At 52.5% G+C, this 22,699-nt stretch overlaps 3 protein-coding genes across 3 annotated transcripts; 2 read left to right on the top strand and 1 right to left on the bottom strand.

Moving 5' to 3' along the window:
- Positions 1-797: 797 nt before the first annotated feature.
- Positions 798-19,597, top strand: DSM5745_09077 (Nonribosomal peptide synthetase 8; the record flags this gene model as incomplete). The annotated part of the gene is made up of 4 exons (XM_026751093.1): positions 798-1,253; positions 1,312-12,468; positions 12,520-19,525; positions 19,590-19,597. 4 exons carry the CDS (start codon positions 798-800, stop codon positions 19,595-19,597), a joined length of 18,627 nt encoding a protein of 6,208 aa, XP_026600179.1.
- A 1,244-nt stretch (positions 19,598-20,841) lies between these two features.
- DSM5745_09076 (uncharacterized protein) lies at positions 20,842-21,889 on the bottom strand (the record flags this gene model as incomplete). Its single annotated transcript, XM_026751092.1, has 2 exons — positions 20,842-21,829; positions 21,882-21,889. The coding sequence occupies 2 exons, from the start codon at positions 21,887-21,889 to the stop codon at positions 20,842-20,844; spliced, it is 996 nt and encodes a 331-aa protein (XP_026600178.1).
- Positions 21,890-22,308: 419 nt separating this feature from the next.
- Positions 22,309-22,677, top strand: DSM5745_09075 (uncharacterized protein; the record flags this gene model as incomplete). The annotated part of the gene is made up of 1 exon (XM_026751091.1): positions 22,309-22,677. One exon carries the CDS (start codon positions 22,309-22,311, stop codon positions 22,675-22,677), a length of 369 nt encoding a protein of 122 aa, XP_026600177.1.
- Positions 22,678-22,699: the final 22 nt, after the last annotated feature.

Here is a 22,699-nt window from a genome sequence, read left to right as displayed (position 1 = left end):
CCCCGTCGGACTGCTGCGCTTGTCTGTCCGCCAGATGGGGCTGAAACCCGAACATGAGTCACCGAGAGACAAGGACGACTGGACCCCAATCCTGTATGGCGTGACTTCAGACTAGCAAGACAGAATCTGAACTCGGGCGTGGGGCAGGCCTCTCTCAGCTTGTTGTCTCGGTGCTGACACCACGATGAATACGCAGCCATAGTCCAGAGCGGGTGCTGCTAAAATAGCGTGAAGACCGAGCGTTTCTGCAGTGAGCTGGGCGCAAAATTGTACGGTATGTATTAGAATGATACAGCGTATACAGCGTATATGATACGTTGTACTAGCGTGGATGACCATACTAGCCAATACATCGTGTACTGTAGCGCACTAATACAGTCAGCGTCACTTTGATCCACCAGAAATTCTCCGGCGCTAGGTGTAGCCTATTGCCATGTCTCCAAATTAGATCAGGGGCTGGATCTTACCAACCGCTGATGTTGCTTCTCCCAAGTGCCCGGCGTGCCTTGGCACTATCGAATCGAGGTGCGAGGAAGCGATTCGAAAACAGTCGCCCCGAGACAAATTTTGGAGGCTCAGCTCAAAGCTAGCGACTCCGGTCAAGTGGGTTGAAGAAATGTCTCTGGTGTGGTCCTTAGCGGCTGGCAAGAGGCCTCTGGCGGACAGGATTCAGAGTGTGAGAGTAAGGATGAGGCTATTTAGCATTATAATCCGCGTAATGGTCTGTAGCGCGACCTTTGCCACAGACCTCGATCATCTTTTTGTACCATAGTTATTTTCATAATTTTCGAGCCAGAATGAACGGAAGCACTGAAGGGAGAATGGACACGGAAGTGCCTGTTTGCAAGTTCCCAATCCTGCGCGACGATGGAGACGATATTGAGGTTTCGCCCACGGTCAAACGGATCGCCATCGATGTGCAATCCCAGAGCCAGTTTCAAGACCTACTCTTCAACGAACGGATTTCGATGCAGACCTTGCTTCAGGCGACTTGGGCAATCGTCTTGAAGACATTTACAGGCGATGAAAGCATTTGCGCGGTGTCGCTGCATCAGAAGGAGGGAGCGCTGCAATGTAATCTTTTCACCACGGAAGTTGACGATGAGCTGCCCTTCACGCATCTGGCAGAGAGGATTCAAATCAGTACTGAGCATATTGGAGCAAGCGGTTCCGAGTCTGAACTTCCATGCGACTCCGGTATTTGTATGATCAAATCGAATGAGAAATTTGACGGCTTAAACCATCTAGACAAGGTAAGACCGTCTCTCTGTGTGCTGACCATGATGCTGCCTAACTAACAGATCTGGACAGTTCAATGTTGTGTTGCTTGTCCTGGACAGAGAGGAACTAGTGCACCTGGACTTATTGTACAAGTCCGACCATTTGGGTGCGGCATATGCGTCGATTGTGGCTGCAACTGTTAAACAGATAATTAGGGAGGTGCGAACTAATCCTTCATTCGCGCTACGCGAGATGAACCTGCTCCATCCTCAGGTGCAAGAGCAAATGCAGTCATGGAGCAGCGTTCCACCGTCCGTGGACGAGTGCGTTGGCTCTATGTTTAAGCGAACAGTGTATGAGCGAGCACTGAACACGGCGGTGGACACCTCTGAGCTGACGCTGAACTATCGCGAACTCGATATTCTGAGTGGGAAACTTGCTGCTCATCTGCAAGGGAAGGGTGTAAAGTCCGAGTCTATTGTCGTGTTGTGCTTCCCCAAGTCCGCATGGGCAGTTGTCGCGATGCTGGCGGTGATCCGAGCTGGAGGTACCATTTTGTTCCTGGATCCGTCGCACCCTACGGCGCGCCATCAGGAGATTGGGAGCCAAGTAGACAACAAATTGATATTGACGATTGAGGAATACTCCGGACTGTGGAAGTGGTTTGACGGCGAGGTGCTGCAGATTGACCAAGCGTTTGTGGACTCACTGCCCTCGGTAACAGAGGAAATTCGAGTCGCTGTCGCTCCTTCAAATGCGCTTTACATAATTTTCACCTCCGGTAGCACAGGCAAACCAAAGGGCTGCGTTGTGGAACATCGTCAGTTCCTCACAGGGGCTCTGGCCCAGCAAAAGGCGTCCCAGATGACGCATGCTGATCGAGTCCTACAACTTGCCTCGTTCACATTCGACGTCAGTATTCTCGAAATTATCACTTCCTTGATAACCGGTGCTTGCGTGTGCATTCCCAATGACTCGGAGCGGGCCAGAGGACCTGCAGCATGTATTCAGCAATTTGGCATAACATGGGCTTTTCTGACACCGTCGCTCGTGAACCTTATGAGCCCAGAGATGGTCCCATCATTGAAGTTCCTAGTTCTTGGGGGAGAGGTCGTGCAGAAGGAAAATATTCTGACGTGGGCGTCTCATCTTCGACTCGCCAATGGATATGGGCCAAGTGAGTGTTCGATTGCAGCGACAGGAAACCCTCAACTATCTCTTACGACGAGTCCCGCGAACATCGGCCATCCACTAGGCGGGTGTTGCTGGATCGTCAGCAAGGACGACCACGACCGGCTCATGCCCATTGGGGCTCCTGGCGAACTAGTGATTCAGGGTCCCATTGTCGCCAGAGGTTACTTGAACGAACCGGAGAAAACACAGGCTGTCTTTCTGCAATCAACAAAATGGACTGGCGGCGATCTTACAGACACCTCACGACTGTACAAAACCGGAGATATCGCTCGCTTTAATGCGGATGGCAGTTTGCATTTCATTGGACGCAAGGACAACCAGGTTAAACTGCGCGGCCTCCGAATTGAACTGGGAGAGATTGAAAACCGGCTGGTCGCTCACCCGCTAGTGGAACAGGCAGTTGTGGTTTTGGCTAAGCAGGGACCCTGCAAAGCGAAGCTGACGGCCGTACTTTCATTAAAGCATTTCCGCACGGAAGGGGATTTTGTTGAGTTAGTGGAGAGAGAGGACTTCGAGGCCGCAACGACAGAGTTGAAGGTTGTTGAAGAGGCCCTCTCAAAACAACTTCCTCGTTACATGCAGCCAACCGTCTGGGCTCCTGTAAAATGCGTACCGTTGACGGTCTCCGGGAAGCAGGACAGAAAGATGGCGGACCGGTGGGTAGCAGCGCTATCCTCCGAGCAGTTCAACCTACTCACCGGGCGGCACGAAGAAATCCACGAAGATGATGCCCCAGTTTTGACAGAGAAACAACGGGAGCTCCAAATTCTCTGCAGCGCGATTCTGGGCTTCCTCAGTGCCGCAGAAGTCCGGATGGATAGATCTTTTATCCAGAACGGCGGAGACTCCATCCAGGCCATGCAGCTGTTAGACCGATTGCGTCGAAAGGGGTTGAGTGTCAGGATTGAAGATATTTTCCAGAGTCCGACGTTGAGTGACCTGGCGCTGCGATTGATTGAGAGCGAGGGAACTCAGCTGCCCGCAGAAGGACCAGCGATCGCGCTTGACGCCGAGAGAATCTCGGAGCTGGGATTCGACACCGAGGAAGTGGAAGACCTATACCCAATATCAGCTGTACAGCGAGGCATTCTCCTCACTCAGCAACAAGCGCCTGAACAGTATCAACTGCGGATCACCTGTGAGGTTGTTCGTGTCCGAGGGGAAGAAGAAGTCGAGATTGACCGGCTCCGGATGGCTTGGCAGCACGTGACCGCCCGCCATCCTGCACTGCGCTCCATCTTTGTTGACTCTGCCACCGACAACGGCCTCTGTGATCAACTGGTCCTGAAATATGGCCAGGGAACATTCCACACCTCGGACTATCCTGACGAGGAGGCTGTTTGGAGGGCGTTGGACACTTTCAGTCGCGATGACGCCCTTCGTCAACCGCCAGTCGCGTTCGTTGTCTCCACCGCGGCCAACGGCAAAACATTCTGCACAATCGACATCAGCCACGCCCTCATCGATGGCGTCTCCATTCTAATCCTGTTCCGAGACCTCAGCCGGGCATACGCAGACCTGCTGGATACACAGAAAGCCGTACGCTACAGTCCGTATATTCGCTACTTACAAACCACCCCGACCGAGGCGTCTCTAGACTACTGGGCCAGCTATCTAGAGGCTGCCTCTCCATGCCATTTTCCCATTCTTAACGACGACACGGAAGGCGAGAATAAGCTACATGAACTAACGGTTGACTTGGATGACGCCAAAGCCATCCATTCTTTCTGCGAAAGACACAATGTCACCCCCGCAATTGTCTTTCAAACCGCCTGGGCCCTCGTGCTCAAGGCGTACACTGGCCAGGATGACGTCTGCTTTGGCTACCTGACCGCTGGTCGAGATGTCCCTGTCTCAGACATTACGGATGCCGTGGGGGTCTTTATCAATATGATCACTTACCGAGCTCAATTCACGGCTGACAGCACCGTTTCGACCGCGGTGAGAAAGACGCAAGATGATTTCTTGAAGAGCCTTACCCATCAGCACTGTTCAATTGCGGAGATACAGCATAGATTGGGCATGTCCCGGCCTCTGTTCAATACGATCATGTCCCTTCAAAGCGCTGTAGGGGAGGAGATATATGGTGGGACGGCCGACGAGACGATCGGTTTCAAGGTTGTTGGCGAGCGGGATCCAACAGAGTACAACATTTCAATCAATGTACTGGTCTCCAAAGGGCGTATAGCTCTTACTCTGCGTTATTTGACCGCCTATTTGTCCGACAAGATGGCCGTGAATGTCTTTGCAACCTACCTCTCTGCTATTGACAAGCTAACCCGCAGCGACGATTCTCCATTAACTAACATCAATATTCTTAGTGAAAACGACCACTCGCAACTTGCGAGCTGGAATAGCCAGCAATGGCCGGACATCGAAGCCTGCGTCCATGATCTCGTTTACCAGCAGGTCTTCCAGCGTCCGAACGCACCTGCGATTGACGCTTGGGATGGATCGTTCACGTACCAAGAGTTGGACCGCCTCGCCACGTCCCTGTCCCACATTCTTATTACCAAAGGGGTTGGACCGGAATCGCTTGTTCCCGTTTGTTTTCCCAAGTCACGATGGACAGTCGTCGCCCAACTCGCTACGCTCAAGGCCGGAGGCGCTTGCGTTGCTTTTGACCCTGAACATCCCCCAACCCGACGAGAGGAGATGATTCGTCAATGCGACGCCAGGGTTGCAGTGGTGAGCGAAGGCAGCGAACCATTGTTCCAGAGTCTTGTCCAGCATGTCGTCGTTCTCAGACCGCAATCTATCCATGAACTGCTGGCTAGCCAGCTTGAGCCAGTCAAGCCAAATTCCATTTCACCTAGAAATCCGGCCTTCGTCGTCTTTACTTCTGGCAGCACCGGAAAGCCCAAGGGTATCGTGTTGGAACACCACGCAATTTGCAGCAGCTCCCGTGCCCACGGCCCTGCAATGAACTACGGCCCCAATGCTCGTGTTCTGCAGTTTGCTTCGTACACTTTCGACGTGAGCATCGGGGAAACTTTTACATGTTTGATGAGCGGCGGAACCCTGTGCATTCCAAACGAGGAAGAACGACTTAATGATCTTGCAGGAGTCATCAACCGATTGAACGCCAACGTCGTGTACCTGACTCCATCGGTCGCCAGCCTCCTTCATCCATCGCAAGTCCCAGGCGTACACACATTGGCGCTAGGTGGTGAAGCGGTTCGCAAAGAGAATGTCCTTATGTGGGCTGATCAGACATACCTTGTCAATATTTACGGGCCCGCTGAAGCGTCGGTATGGTCAACCGGTCTGACGCGGGTGCCGCGGTCTGCATCTCCTCGGAATATCGGGTTTGGTCTCGGCGCAAGGATGTGGATTACGCAAGCGGACGATCCCTCTCAGTTGTGTGCTGTTGGCGCCATTGGTGAGATTCTCATTGAAGGGCCCATTGTGGCACGGGGTTACTTGAAAGATGAGTCCAAGACAGCTGCCGCTTTTATATATCCTCCAAAATGGCTGGCCGAGTTCGATCAGTTGGGTTGGCAGAGGCAGAATAAGATGTACCGCACAGGCGACCTCGCGCATTATAACTCAGACGGGTCAATCAATTTTGTTGGTCGACGGGATCACCAGGTCAAACTTCACGGTCAACGAGTCGAAATGGGCGAGGTGGACCACGCCTTGCTGGCTCACAACAAGGTACACAATGCATTGGCATTAGTACCCAAGCAAGGGCCCTTGAGCGGAAAGCTGGTTGCGGTGGTGGCCCTCAAGGACCAACTGTCGGCTGAACCAGGTCCTATTGCTTTACTCGACAGTGGTAATCAGAAAGAAATCCAGCAGGTTCTTTCGGAAATCCAGCACCAGGTTTCCTTGCTTCTTGCCAGCTATATGCTGCCCTCCGCATGGCTCATTGTTCAGTCCATTCCAGTAACGAGGAATGGCAAGTCGGATCGCTCCGCTATCAATGCTTGGGTCGAAGCTATGCCGAAAGACGTCGATATTTCTCCCACAAGCGGAAATAGTCAAATTTGCAACCCCACTGAGGCCCAGCTGCAGCAGGTTATCAGCCAAGTCCTCAATATCCCTGTTGGCCAGGTTGACATGGAACAAGGCTTTCTGGCGCTTGGGGGAGACTCTATTACCGCCATGCAGGTCTCGTCCAGGTCTCGCTCGGTTGGACTCCAACTTGCCGTAAAGCACATTCTGAAGAGCAAGACCGTCCGTGAAGCTGCTACACAGGCAACTCTCAACACTAAGAATAGAGCTGCAGCCAGAGACAGCTTCGCGTCAGCTAATCAGCGATTCTCCCTTTTATCGGCTGGCGTTGAAGAAGTGGACGCGTTGGCAGTGAATATGGGATATGCTGGCGCAGGCGCCGTGGAAGACGCGTATCCTTGCTCTCCCATGCAAGAAGGCATCTTGATCAGTCAAGCAACGGCACCGGATACATACAAGTTTTTTGCCGTCTGCTCTCTGCGTGCGAAGAACCCCGCGGACCCTGTTCGCCTCGACCGTGTCCAGCTAGCGTGGAAGCGTCTTGTTACCAGGCACCCGGCTCTGAGAACGTTCTTCGTCGAGAGTTCCTTGGGAGACGGCCTTTACACCCAGATTGTACTCAATGACCATGAACCGCGGATTGAGTACACAATCGACTTGGAGAGTCTCTTCAAGTACCCTCAGGAGCACCCCCTGGATTATCGCGAAGGGACGCCGCCCCACCGTCTGACCATCTGCCAAAGTGAAGAAACGATTTTCATCAATCTAGAAATCAGTCATACTTTAATTGATGGCGGATCCATGGCAGTGATCCTGAGTGACCTAGCCAAGGCTTATGATAGCGATCTTCCCCCAAGGCCCCTATATCGCAACTACATTGCAGCATTACAGGCCCGGTCCATGGAGGAGACCCTGGCATTCTGGACGTCATACCTCCGAGATGTAAAGCCTGTCTTTTTCCCATCTCTCCTAGACGAGCATACCACGGCCACAACTGTCAGAGAGCTGCAGGTATTGAATGTTCACACTGGGCCAGCTACAATTTCAGATCTGCAAACATTCACAAAGAAGAACGAGGTCACGTTGGCCAACATCTTTCAAACTGTGTGGGCAATGGTCCTTCGCTCCTACACCGGGGAGTCGGATATCGTTTTTGGTTATCTTTCCTCCGGCCGCGACATCGACGGAGTGGACCTCGATTTGGACCATGCGGTGGGTACCTTCATTACAATGTTGGCTTGCCGGGCACAGATTGACGATTCTTTCACCCTGCTTGACATAACTCGGAAAATGCACGAAGACTTTGTCAATTCGCTTCCCCACCAGCAAACATCCCTAGCGCAAGTCCAGCACGCCTTGGGGCACTCCGGCGAAAGAGGTCTCTTCAATAGCATCCTGTCCTTGCAAAGACCAATGGTCGAATCCACTGACAATCACAGCATTGAGATCGAGTACCTGGGTGGTAGTGACCCTACCGAGTACGATATTGGGATCAGTGTTACAGTCAGTGACACGTCCATCGACGTAGCAATTAACTACTGGAATACGTTCATGGACAAGGCACAGGCCGACATGCTAGCTTCAACCTTTACAAACATCCTTTCAGCTCTGGTTGAAGTACCAACAGCAGAAATCGCCCAGGTAGATCTGCTGGGTGAAAAGCACATGCAGTTTATCCTTGACGTCAATAACCACGGTCTTGTCCCCGAGGCTGTTAATGAATGCATTCACACCAGAGTCCATGAACGCGGCATGATGCATCCTGATTCTCCAGCGATCCATTCGTGGGATGCAACTTTGACTTATGGGGAACTCGATCGATTGGCTTCCAAGTTGGCTACCCATCTCGTCAGTCTGGGTGTGAAATTAGAGGTTGCTGTACCACTGTGCTTTGACAAATCCGCGTGGGCTGTTGTCTCAATGCTGGCCGTGCTGAAGGCAGGCGGCTGCTATGTCTCCACGAGCCCTTCCCATCCGGTCCAGCATCTCGCTAGCATCATTGCGCAGACAAAGGCTCGTACCGTTCTTGTTGGCTCTGCGGAATTTGGTAATAAGGTGCGACCATTTGTCGATCAAGTCGTCCTCGTCAATACCTCGCTCCTCGCAGAGTTACCCTCCGCCGACCTACAAATCTTGCCTTGTGTTTCGCCAGACAATGCAGCCATGATCAACTTCACCTCTGGAAGCACGGGCAAACCTAAGGGTATTGTAGTCCTCCACAAGGGAATCAGCACCATGATGGATCACCACGACCTACACATCGGGCCCTTCACTCGCACTCTGCAGTTCTCTGCGTACACGTTCGACACCAGCAACAGTGAAATTTTCATCACTCTCTGCAAAGGTGGCTGTGTCTGTGTACCATCTGAACACGAGCGCCTGAATGACCTAGCCGGTGCAATGAACCGCCTCGGAATAACTCATGCCGTGTTGACACCGTCCGTCGCATTGTTCCTGTCGGCCGAAGAAGTGCCGGCGCTCGAAATGCTCGGGTTGATCGGCGAGGCGGTCCCTGATGATCTCGCGCGGAAATGGCAAGAGAAGGTGTGTTTGATCAATTCCTATGGACCCGCCGAAACCTCGGTCATGGCCTCGCGGACTGTTCTGCGTGAGGGTGTCGCGGCTGCGAATATAGGCAAGGGCGATGGATGCCTACTCTGGGTGACGGAACCAGACAACTGCGACCGTCTGGTACCGGTTGGTTGCGTCGGAGAGCTCCTGATCGAAGGGCCGCTCGTGACAAGAGGATATCTGGATCTGGAGCTGACCGCGAAAGCATTTATCCCGATGCCCAGATGGCGCAACCGGGTCGATCCAGAGGCAAGAATGTATAAAACTGGCGATCTGGTCAAGTATGTAGCCGATGGGAGTCTCGTCTACATGGGCCGCAAGGACAGCCAGATCAAGCTTAACGGGCAGCGTGTGGAAATGGGCGAGATTGAAAGCACGATAATGAACAATGCCTTGGTTAAACAATGCGTTGTTCTTCTGCCAAAAGCTGGACATTGCAAGAAGAAGCTCACCGTCGTCGCTGTGCTGGAAGAGACCGCATATGATGACCCCTTGGCGGCCATCGGCCCTCTCAGCAGCCCAGAGGATAAAGACAAGGCCACGACTTTGGTTGAACGGATTAAAGACGACTTATCCCTACTGCTGCCGCTCTATATGGTACCTTCCGTCTGGCTCGTGACTCCCAGCTTTCCCTTTACCCCGTCGCGAAAGGTGGATCGCCCGTCTATCTCACGCTGGGTCGACACCATGAATCATGAGACATACGTGCAGGCAATTGCAGAAGGGCCTGCTGAAGTTAATGAATCTACTGGTGAATTTGAAGCCCTGAGACAGATTGTGGCTCGCGTACTTAACCTCCCCGTCGGCCAAGTCTCCCTCAACCGGTCATTTCTTAGCCTGGGCGGAGACTCGATTACGGCCATGCAGCTTGTCGTACAGTGTCGGAACGAGGGTCTCCAGGTTCTGTTCAAGGACGTTATGCGCAGTCGCACCATTGGGGCATTAGCGGAATGCGCTCAGAGCATAGACTCAAGTCGGGCATCGAATGGTATCGCTGAGAAGCTCGACACTCCCTTCGGACTAACCCCAATCCAGCAGCTGTACTTCTCAGAAATCGTCAAGGGCAGTACTGGTTCGCTTTCCAGTCAGTTTAACCAGAGCTTCTTGCTCCGTTTTGTCCGCGACGTCTCCATTGAACAGATTCGATCTGCCGTCGACCAAGTCGTCCGACGTCATTCCATGCTTCGCGCCCGATTCCGCCAGTCGCATTCGGGCGAATGGTCCCAGATAATTCCAAGTCAAGCCTCTGGGTCATACCGTTTCAGAGAGCACGCCGTTGACTCAGAGGAGGAGGCTAAAGGTGTTGCATTGCGCGCTCAGGAGCAGCTGGATGTCCAGAACGGGCCCGTCTTTACCGTGGAGCTGTTTACTACAGAAGGGAAACCGGCCATGATCTTCCTTGCGGCTCACCATCTCGTGATCGACTTGGTCTCCTGGCGCATCCTCTTCCAGGAGCTCGAGGACATCCTGACCGGCAAGATCGTCAGCTTGGGCTCTGCTCCGTTCTCTTTCCAACGGTGGCAGCAACTTCAGGCTGAATATGCCTCGGAATACCTGCACCCCAGACGCTCGTTGCCTTATGAGATTCCCGCAGCGGATTACGCCTTCTGGGGAATGCAAGATGTTCCCAATTTCCACCAAGATACCGTTCAGCTTTCGGCGACTATAGGCTCAAAGGAAACAGCGCTTCTCCTAACGCATTGCCACACAGCAATGAGGACGGAACCGCTTGATGTCCTCCTTTCTGCCCTTCTTTCCTCCTTCACTCGTGCCTTCAACCGCGCGCCACCGGCTATTTTCAATGAAGGCCACGGGCGTCAACCCATCATGGACGGGCCACTTTCTGATGTGGATCTGTCGGACACGGTGGGATGGTTCACGACCATATTTCCCTTGTTTGTCCCTGCGGGTCCATGCAGCAATGCACTAGACACTGTCCGCCGGGTCAAAGATCAACGGCGGCAGCTTCCAGCTGGCGGATGGTCTTACTTCACCTCCAAATATCACAACGAAGACGGATCCAGAGCCTTCGCTGACCACCTGCCCGTGGAAGTCTTGTTTAATTACCTAGGCCTGTATCAAGGCCTCGAACGCGCAGATGGTGTCTTCCAGCGAATCCCATTCAACGAAGGCGACGTTGGGCCGGCAGTGCGACGCTACGCTCTGTTCGAGATCAACGTCTACGTAGTAGATGGATCAGCCCATATTACTGTTGCCTTCAACCAGAAAATGCACCATCGTGAAAGAATTGAAGCCTGGCTCGACTTCTACACACAGGAACTGGTTGAGGTTAGCCAACAGTTGGCCAATACTGAGGTTACTCTGACTCTAAGTGATTATCCGCTACTACCAATTTCGTATGATCGCCTGGATAGGCTTCAAAACGACGAACTTCCGCAGCTGGGTTATGCCATTGACGCCATCGAGGACATCTACCCCTGCTCACCTCTCCAAGAAGGTATTCTCCTCAGTCAGGCCCGTCTTGAAGGTGCAGGTGCTTATCTCTACCACGCCATCTTGCGCATGAACTCTGTGGACCCCGATCCTCACCGGCTGCTGTCTGCCTGGCAACAGGTCATCGATCGGCACAGCATTCTTCGCACTGTTTTCCTGAAAGGCATCTCTGATCGACCGTTCGATCAAATGGTTTTGCGACGCCATCAGGCCAAGTCGCTCGTCCTGGATAATGCCACTTCTGACACAGACGCTGTGGAGATGCTTCGCCAGCTAAGACCATTGCCGGCCGTCTCGAATGAACCACCACATCGACTCGCGGTAGTGCAAACCACCGATGGAACCGTCTTTTTCAGACTAGACATTAATCACGCCCTTATTGACGGAACCGCGATGTCAGTTCTCATCCACGATCTTGTTTCTGCTTACGTTGGTCGGGTTGCTCCGCCCCGAGCGATGAATTATAGCGAATATATTTCCTACATCCAATCCCAGGATTCAGCCGAAGCTCTCGCTTTTTGGGCTGATCACCTGAAAGACGTACAGCCGTGCAGCTTTCCACCGTTGATCGCGACCGAAGTTGAGAGCGAGGTCCAAGAGGTCCAAGAAATCCCAGTTCTAGTGCCTGATGTTGCACGGGTACGCCGTTTCTGCCAGCAACATGACGTTACTCTGGCGAATATCATGAGACTGGCTTGGGCGCTCGTTCTATCTTCTTACACAGGAGAGGAGAAAGTCTCCTTCGGCTACCTTACTGCAGGCCGGGAGATCCCGGTGCCTGGCATCGAGCACGCAGTGGGCCCATTCATCAATATGCTGGTCTGCGCAATGGATTTGACCATGGACCGGATAAGACGGAAGACGGTAGTTGAACAGCTGAGGGAACTGCAAGAAGAGTATCTCCGAATCCTTCCATACCAACATGTTGGTCTCGCTGAAATTCAGCATCATCTTGGATTTTCTAGCCAGTCGCTGTTCAACACCGTGGTGAGTTTCCAACGGCGTGACGTGGAGAACCTACAAATGGAGGACGTACGGCTCAGTTATGTTGAGGGCGAGGATCCGACTGAGGTGAGTGTACACGCATATACCTTCTGTTCAACCGTAATAACCCTCAACTAGTATGACATTACGGTAAATGTTACAGACAATGATCGCGGATTTACCATCCATCTGGGCTACTTGACATCACGGCTTTCCCCATTCCATGCGGCCAATGTCTCTGACGCACTCTCAGCAGCTCTCTCGTCAATTGTTGGATCCAACTCTGATTCTACCTTGGACACAACCAGCCTCTTCGGGTCCCATCATCAAAACCTGGTCTCAGAATGGAATACCACTCTTCCACCCACCATCAACGAATGCATTCATGCTTTGTTTGAGCGTAGCGTCTCATCCAGTCCCGGTGCGCCTGCAATTGCCTCATGGGACGGAAACATGTCCTACGCTCAACTTGACCACCATGCAAGTCAGCTTGCATGCGTGCTCTTGGACATGAGTCTCGGGCCCGAAGACCTGATACCCGTCTGTTTTGAGAAGTCCATCTGGACTGTTGTTGCCATGCTCAGTATCCTCAAGGCCGGTGCAGGGTTTGTACCACTGGACCCCGCTCATCCACCCGACCGACTAGCTGCAATTATTGCTCAGACAGGATCTCCACTAGCTCTGGCGTCTTTAACGACATCGAAGAAAATTGTGGACTTGGTTCCAAGGGTCTTAATCGTCTCGGCTTCTTCCAATATGTGGCTAAGGAAGGTTGGTGAGGAATTGATGGGTACCAGATCCGCATCGCCAGAAAATATTGCCTACACTCTGTTCACCTCCGGTAGCACAGGGGTCCCCAAAGGCGTGGTGGTGGAACATTCGGCTGTGAGCACAAGCGTAATCCACCATGGTCGAGAGATCGGGTGTAGCACCACCACGCGCATGTACCAATTTGCGGCGTACACTTTTGATGCCTGCATTCTCGAGATCTTCACAACCCTGGCCTACGGTGGCTGCATCTGCATTCCATCTGAACAGGAGAGGATGAGCGACATTGCCGGCTCCATTCGTCGTCTCCAAGCCAATACAACCTTCTTGACTCCCTCCGTCATCCGCATTCTCCGCCCAGACCAGGTCCCGACTTTATCCACTGTTATCCTTGGCGGCGAGGCCCTAGACGCAGACAACATCCGAACATGGGCTGCAAGAGACAACATGCGGTTGATGAATGGATATGGCCCTACAGAGACGTGTGTGTTCTGTGTCATGCACACCTTTGCCAGCAAAGCCCAACGTCATGATGTTCTGGGGCGAGCTGTTAGCTCGCGATCGTGGATTGTTCGTCCTACTAATCACCACCAGCTTGCCCCTGTTGGATCAATTGGAGAACTACTCGTTGAAGGTGGTACCCTAGCGCGTGGATACTTGGGCGACGTGACGAAAACTTCGCAAGTCTTCATCACCAACCCAAATTTCGCGTCCGGCGATGACGAAGAAGCCCAGCCACGGCGGTTCTACAAGACTGGAGACCTGGTTCGCTACAACGTCGATGGCACGATCACGTATCTTGGTCGAAAAGACACCCAGGTCAAGCTGCGCGGACAGCGAATTGAGCTCTCTGAGATTGAACACCAGATTCAAAGACAACTTCCTGTGAACACACAGATTGCGGCCGAGGTCATCCTTCCACATGGGGATAAGCAGCAGGCCCTTTTAGCAGCATTCATCTGTCTAGATCCGAATCCCAAGCAGGAAAGCTTGTTTGCGGACATGTCTCCCGAGACATCAAATCAACTCGGCCAGTTGAAGAGCGCGCTTGCTGGAGTTCTCCCCTCATACATGCAGCCATCCCTCTTCCTGCCTACGAACTGGATGCCGACAACGTCCGCTAAGAAGCTCGATAGGTCGTTCTTACGCAGCCAAGGAGCCTTGATTGCGGAAGTTGAGCTCAGGAAATACTCGCTGCAAGAGCAAGGCAGTCGTCGAGCCCCCGGGACGGGTATGGAACAGGAGGTGCAAAAACTGTGGAACGAGGTCCTCAAAATTCCCCTCGACCAAATCTATGCCGACGACAACTTCTTTCAGATTGGTGGGGACTCGATCGCAGCGATGAAGATGGCAGCCCTTGCAGCAGATCGTCTTGGTTTGGCGGTTGCTGATATCTTCCGCTATCCGGTTCTGTCTGATCTCGCCAGCGCCCTATCTGCCAAAGACAAGTCACGCTCCAAAGCCACGGAGGAAGGCGAGGCAACGCATGAAGTAGCACCGTTCGCTCTTTTCTCGGATCGGTCTGCCTTGGCAGATGTTGCTGCTCAGTACGGCATTGCGCTCGAAACGATAGACGATGCGTACCCTTCCACTCCGCTACAGGAGGGGATGATGACTCTATCGATGCTCAACCCAGGCGCATATGTCCTACGTCGAGTGCTCAAGCTTGGCCCCTCCATAGACATTGTTCGCCTCCAAGCTGCGTGGGAAACCGTCTCGCAACAAAACCCAATTCTCCGTACCAGGCTGGTGCCAACCTCTGACACTGGCTTGCTACAGCTGGTTATCGGCGAAAGAATCCATTGGCGGAAGACCGAAACACTGGAGCAATACCTCGTGAAGGATAGTAAAGAAGGAATGACACATGGAGCCACATTAGTGCGCTATGGAGTCACATTAGACGGCCACTTTGTCTTGACTGCTCACCATGCCGTATACGATGGATGGTCCCTTCCCATGGTCTTTGACCAGGTCAAAGCGGTATACGAACAGGGAACCTGCCCACCAACGCCCGGCTTTAATACTTTCATTAAGCACATGTTACAGACTGGCGCTGAAACAACCCGGAACTTCTGGATGAGGCAATTGGACGGTCAAACTCCCTCCAGCTTCCCTGAACTCCCTTCCCCAACCTATCGTCCCTCTGTCCGTGGTTCTACGCAGCACTCCTTCCCCCTGCCCTCTTCTTTCCCTTCTCATGTCCTCAAGACCACTATTCTTCGCGCCGCTTGGGCACTTCTCCTGTCGTTCTATGCCGACTCCCACGACGTCATATTTGGTGCGACCCTCTCCGGCCGCAATGGAAATGTCTCAGGCATTGACAAAATCATTGCTCCTCTCATTACCACCGTGCCTGTGAGGGTCCAGCTTCCTGCATCCATCACGGTAGCGGCCTTCCTCCATCAAATTCAGCAACAGGCCACAGATATGATCCCCCATGAGCATTACGGACTACAAAACATCGCCAGCATCAACAGCGCATGCTCACGCGCGATCGAGTTTCAAAATCTGTTCGTCATTCAACCTCTAAGTGATGCCGCCACTACTCAGGGTTCTTTCCTCGGGTGCGATGAAGTGGAGCTTCCTTTGAAGGATTTCGATAGCTACCCTCTTATAGTGGAATGCTACCTTGGCGATGATAGGGTGCATGTTGAAACACGATATGATGAGGCGATTCTCACGACATGGCAAGTCCGCAATATTCTGTACCATTTCGAATGTCTGGTCAATCAGCTTACTGCCCGCGACAACGAAACCCGGGTTCTCGGAGAGATCCATATGTTCGGTGACAAGGACCGAGAACAGGTGATACAATGGAACCGACAGTATCCTGAAATCGTTGAATCCACAGTTCCACGGATCTTCGCAGAGCAGGTCGTCCAGCGGCCACAGGCTCTCGCTGTCGATGCCTGGGATGGTCAACTTACCTACGACGAGCTTGATCACTATTCCACAATTCTGGCCAAGCACCTCCATTACCTTGGTGTCGGTCCTGAAGTGCTAGTCCCCATGTGCTTTGATAAATCACGTTGGGCAGTTGTTACGCAAATGGCTGTAATGAAGGCAGGCGGCGCTTGCGTCAATCTCGATCCAAAGCACCCTCTGGCTCGATTGGAGACTATCGTCAAGGATTCAAAGGCGCCGATTCTTCTTTGTGCTCCTCAGCATGCTGGGATTCTGGGGGGCGAAACTTCCATCCACCAAGTCATCGTGTCCGAGGATTTCATTCAGCAGCTCGAATCCTCTGCTGAAATGCTGAAAGTGACTCTTCCTGAGTTGCATCCACGGAATGCCGCATACGTTCTTTTCACCTCCGGTAGCACCGGCAAGCCCAAGGGCATTGTGATTGAGCATGGCTCGCTGTGCTCTAGTTCTAAAGCCCACGGCGAGCGATGGGGCATTGGTCCAGAGACACGACTGCTGCAATTCGCCGCATATACCTTCGACGTGAGCTGCGCTGACATTTTTACCACTCTCCAGCGAGGCGGTTGTATCTGCGTTCCCTCCGAGCATGACCGCCTCAATGCGCTCCCGGAAGCCATCAATCACTTTGAGTGCAACTGGGCCTTTTTGACTCCAACCGTGGCCAGTCTGCTTCCCGCGAACGACATTCCTTCCCTACGAACTCTAGTACTCGGTGGCGAGGCATCAACTCGTGACACGATTGCAAAGTGGCACAAAGTCCTTGACCTCATTGTATGTTACGGTCCCGCTGAGACGTCCGTATACTGTTCCGGAATGCCCCCGGCAACTGCAAGCAGTGATCCTGCGAACCTGGGTGCAGCCATTGGTGCGCTATACTGGATAGCAAACCCGCAAAATGTCAATCAGTTGGCCCCCATTGGTTGCGTTGGTGAATTACTCCTTGAAGGCCCAACCGTCGCGAGAGAGTATCTACAAGACCCGGAAAAGACCGCAAATGCCTTCATCAAAAATCCTTCCTGGGCCGCTGCCATGGCTCCCGCCGGTCTTAATGTCGACAGTAGTCGTGTCTTCTACCGAACCGGCGACCTGGTCCGATACAACGAGGACGGTACAATCCGATTTGCGGGCCGTAAAGATACGCAAGTCAAGGTGCGCGGTCAACGAGTGGAACTAGGCGAAATTGAGCACGCTATTCGAAGCGCATTGCCTTCCTTAGCGCATGCGACTGTAGACTCTGTGAGAGACCCTGGTACCGAGCGTCAGCAAGTGGTTGCTTTCCTGCACTATAGCAACCGCAGTGGTGAGGCTGAAATCATGGAGATGGGCCCGGAACTGCACGATGAGTTGCTCTGCTTGCAGCGAGCTCTCACCAAGTCCTTGCCATCATACATGATCCCTTCCCTGTTCATTCCGTTGGCCCGAGTGCCATTGACTATGAACGGCAAGGCGGATCGCAAGCAGTTACGTGAGCTCGTCCTGTCTTTATCACCGGACGACACTTTAAAATATGCTCTCGGAGATCAGGGCCGTATCAAGGAAGAGCCCACGACGCCGACTGAGTTCCAACTGCGCGACTTGTGGGCCAAGGTTTTGCAGATTGAGGCAGCGACCTTTGGCGCCAACGATCATTTCTTCAGGTCTGGAGGTGATTCCATAGTCGCGATGAAGCTTGTTGGCCAGGCTCGCTTGCAGGGGTTCCATCTCTCGGTTCAGGATATCTTCGAGGCCCCGATCCTTTCGGACATGGCTGCTCGCATGTACACGAAGGTACATTCCTACAACGAGGCAGCGCCCTACACGCCATTTTCACTGGTGTCCGATTCCAGTCTCGCGGTCAGATTTGCAGCAGACGTCAAAACAAGTCTCGATAACATCGAAGATGTCCTACCAGCCACAGATTTCCAGGCTTCGGCTGTTACCCATTCGATGATGTCTACGCGTGGTCTGGTCAACTATCTTTTCCTCGATGGCACAGGCAGCATACCATGGACCGCACAGCACATTCAATACGTCTGGACGCGCTTCTTGGGCGCACACCAAATCCTCCGAACCAGATTCACAGCACATGATGATCGCTTTTACCAAGTCGTGCTCAAGGAACCATCGCAAGAAATTCAATGGCACGAAACAGACAGAGAGCTTGACGTCGTGTGTGCTGAGCTTTTGCAAAGCGACATTGCCTCGGACCTTCGCCTTGGAGCTCCCTTGACGAAGCTGATTCTCGTCGGCAACCAAGAGCGCCACCGCGTCATTTTGCGAATGTCGCATGCCCAGTACGATGGCGTGTGTCTGCCACAGATCTGGGAGACATTGCAGACCGTTTTCACTAATCATCCAGTTTCCCCCGAAGTGTCTTTTGCTCATTATGCAACCGCCATTGAAAACTCCAGCAAGACTGAATCTCTATCCTACTGGAGAAAGCTGCTGGCTTATTCAAGCATGACAAACGTGGTCGCGCACACCAAACCCGACTATCGCAACGTCTATGATCTCCATTTGACCCGCACGATCCCCGTTCCCTCACACTCCAGCAAAGCCTTCACCTTTGCTACGATCCTCAAAGCCGCATGGGCAACGGTGCTGACTTCTCTCTCTGGAACAACGGACGTTGTCTTCGGCCACGTCACATCCGGCCGCAACATCCCCGGCTCAGACATGGAGCGCGTCATCGGCGCCTGCCTGAATATCATTCCTGTGCGCGCCACAATTGACGATACAACCACTATCCCCACTCTCCTCGGCGAAATTCAATCCCAGCACGTGGCCAGCATGTCCCACGAGAGCGTTGGCATGCGCCAGCTCGTCCGGGAATGCAGTCCATGGTCTCCATCAACCCGCTTCAGCAGCATCGTTCAGCACCAGAATATCGAGCAGATCGATACCGTCACTCTAGATGGCAGAGATTACGCTATTGGCGATTTCTGCCCGGCGGCTGATGAGGCAGATGTCGCGATTAAGACTACCCCGCTGGATGACGAGAACATGGAGGTCCTCCTTATTACGTCATCGCGGGCAGTAGGGAACAGCGCTGCAACGATTATGCTGGACATGCTTTGTGAGACGATCGTGAGATTCTGTTGTGATCACACGGCGCCAGGATCCAACCCACGGGTGTCGTTGGAGCGGACGCAAAGCGAGATTACACTTCCTCTACCAGCTCCCATTAGTGCAATGAATAACGGCAATGGGGTTGGAAACGGGCAGGTCGCTATGTCAACGCAGAGCCCCTATCGAGACTTGGTCGATGCCATCTATCACAGCTGGAGGATTGTTCTTGGATCCCCAGATGTTCAACTGAGTCCCGACTCGGACTTCTTTGCTGTCGGTGGCGATCTGGTCGCAGCGGGTCTTCTAGCGGCGTACTGGCAGCGGCAAGGTCATGCTATTTCGGTCGAGGAAGTAATAGATCGATCGAGCGTTTGGGAGATGGCGGAGAGCCTGACTATACTGGGTTCACACTTTTTTTAGTCTGGGCGCTTTTATACTTTGTTTTCGTTTGTGATTTGGCTGTTTAGTCTTATAATGCTTGGTGTTTATATATAGTTGCGTGGCTCAATTCTGGGTTGTGAAATAAGGAATATGCTGCACTGTACAAACAGCTACTGCTGGGTCTCCTTTTTTATTCCTTGTTAAGTAGGTATCTTTGCACTGCCTGTATTGACTTTTGACAGTTAGTATTGTATATTCCAGCCTGTTCTTTGCTTGTCTAACGTTGGCATCTCTGAACAATCTCAAGAATACGAGTAATCTCAATAAGGCGAGCAGCAGCCATGTATCCTTAGCACATATAGCCGACTCAGCCGTCCTGCGTACTGCCAAAGCATATAGCCCCATACCCACAGCAATAACCCACGATGCTAATGCAACATTCTGTAAGGCTCTCACCACCACCTTTCATATAGCAGTTAGGCTACGTAGCTTATAGGTTCAGGACATCTTGGTCAACTACAGGTCACAGTGGTTGAATTAGGGGGTTACCGACCCTAACTTCGCCAGCGAGCTGCTTTGAAGTGGGTACGTTGCTGTTCAATGTGAGCAGCGGCAAGCGATGACCGAGGCGGAGGTAATAATAAACCTAAGCCTAAACCCGAGGGGAAACAGCGATACATAGTACGGAGCCTGGTGGTCATAACTATGCGTTTAGGCGTGGGGTGCTTGGATGGATGAGAATGAGTTCTGACAAGCACCATAAGTGGACGAGCTTTAGAACTCGAGTAATACAATGTATAGGTGTTCATAGGCCCGCCACACCTGCCGCCAATCACACGATATGGCTTGCTAAATTGCCTTGTCGAACATGGAGGCGCACACAGCTGCCCAAGACAGGTAGAATTGCTAGTCAGACACGGGATGGAAAAGTCTTCAGAAGTACATGGGGAATCAATCAGGTCCATGATCTAGCTCGGGTACCAAACGGTCTGCAGAGGGCGACAGGCATATATTTCCAAGTCAACTCGCCGGGGATCATTAGTATTATTACCATATTGGCCTTTTGTGCCCCACTGCAAGTATCATCCCCAAGCATTATCTCACCCCAAGCATTCGAGGGTGCTGTTCCGGCGGAGGTGTAGATATAGCCACATCCAGTTCTCTGACCACGGAGCAAGAATCTTCGCGCTATTGTTGACGGCCTACCAGCTCAATGGCGAATTCTCCCATTGCTCTCCCCTCGGACTACGAACGACGCCCTTATTGCGCTTTCAACAATCCTAGTACCTACTGGTGCTGCGCAGCGTGACAATTGCAAACAAGGGTAGGTGGCAGTCCTCAATTGGAAGCAAGGAAATCTTGAATATCAAAGTACTCCCGCTTCAGGCTTTTGTACCAGTCGATATGCTCCTGCTTGAGCGTGAACCCCTTGTCGGATAATTTCTCAATCAACGCATCGGCCCAGGCATAGCGAGAATCCTCCGTGCAGAGTAAGAACCCGCGACTCATGTAGGGCTTTAGAGAAACCCAGAACCCCGGGTAATAGCCAGCGGACTCCCAATCCAGGATCCCCAGAACCATACCACTTTCCGAAACAATGATGTTTGTTGGGCTAAGGTCCGCGTGATAGAAGTAGAATTCATTCACTGGCGGAGGTTGAAGGTCCGATCTTCTGCGTAAATATTGGATGAAAGACTCGGCAGACATAGGTCCCAATAGTCGCGGCTCCCAAGACGGGTGCGATTCTTTGGCTGGGACATGAAGAAATGGTTCAAGAACACCACACCCTCTTGCTGATTCAAGTCTGCTAGACGTGGCTCTTGTCAAGTCAAAGCAGTATTGTGCAACTATATCCGCCACGGTGTCTTGCTGATTGGGAGTAAGAGAGCCCCAAGCATGTTGAAGTGTGCTTCCTTGTATACGCCTTAGTATAAGATATGTCCTACGCAGTTTCTTATCGAGCCACGCGTAGATTACCTCCGGAACCGGGATGTGAGAAGCTTTGGCCTTGACAAATGCGAGCGTATCACTTTCCATCTCCATACCAGGCGTCCAGGTCTTGACCTTGCAGATAGCTTCGGAGCCGATTTCCCAGACGGCAGAGGAGGTGCCGGCTTGGTAAACGAGGTCATTGCATGGTTGCTCGTTTGTCGAAATGCTGCCATCATGTTCGAATAGACCAAGCGTGCCATCCGCATCCTTCCATCTAGCAATGGTGTCCTCACTGCCATCACTGGCTACTCTTCGGCAGAGAAACCTGGTTCCCATTCGGTAGCTTGTTGTGCTCCATTTAGAAATGGATTGCTCGATTGGAGGAGACGCCGGGCTGGAGGTTGATTAGCAGGGTTCTTGTACGTGGAAGCTCAGGTGAGTGATACCAGGCCATTCCGTATTTGTCAAAGACATCTAGTGTGTCTCATGCTGTGTTTTGAGGATGAAAAGACAGTGGGTCATGTGGACTAGCTTACTCATCCGACTCTTGGTCTCCAGACTCCAGCAGATGAGTAAGCACTCAACCCTCCCCCGCATCGACCCCTCCATCTGCTCTGCCTTCCTGCACAAGTCAACTCTACAAACTCGAGCAGTCGAAATTGAAATTCCCAAACCTCAAAGCTCAAATTGCCTCAAGACTAGAAGTCGGCCAGGAATATCCATATCACGAAAGCGAATGTAGGTGGTGTCATTTAATACATTACTGGGTCTCTGCTAAATACTTCTGTCGTGCAGTATTTATCAACACTCCACACTCCAACAATCCTCCAGCCCGCCCTTTCACTTTGCCTTGAGGAACGCGGAGAAGACATCATGGATGAGCTTGTGAACTATATTCCCCACGCGAGGTGGTCAAAACGAACGGAGCATACGTCAGTCTGCATTGACTTGAAACTTGAATCTCTGTGGAAAGCCTTCGCGTCGGAATTGGCGCTGGACGGTCATGACTTGCAACTTTGGAAGTTAACGGGGACGGGCCTTAAGCAACTGACGGCTAGTTCGGCCTTGCTTATCCCAGTATCCCTGATACCAGGAATGCCTGAGCCTCGAGTCCTAAACGGTGGCCCGCTCAGTCCGGAGTCGGCGCCTATCCCTTTCGTCAATGAGATCACTATATCCGGCTCGCTGTACTGCGTCCTAGCTTTCCCTCCCAAGAATCCCGACCCCTCCCAAGCGATTTGACGTGATTTGTTCGAGTCCTATC

Source organism: Aspergillus mulundensis, assembly GCF_003369625.1.
Source record: "Aspergillus mulundensis strain DSM 5745 chromosome Unknown scaffold_11, whole genome shotgun sequence".
Taxonomy (NCBI): Eukaryota; Fungi; Ascomycota; class Eurotiomycetes; order Eurotiales; family Aspergillaceae; genus Aspergillus; species Aspergillus mulundensis.
Note: the sequence above shows the minus strand (reverse complement) of the source record. Positions and strands in the feature narration are given on the sequence as shown.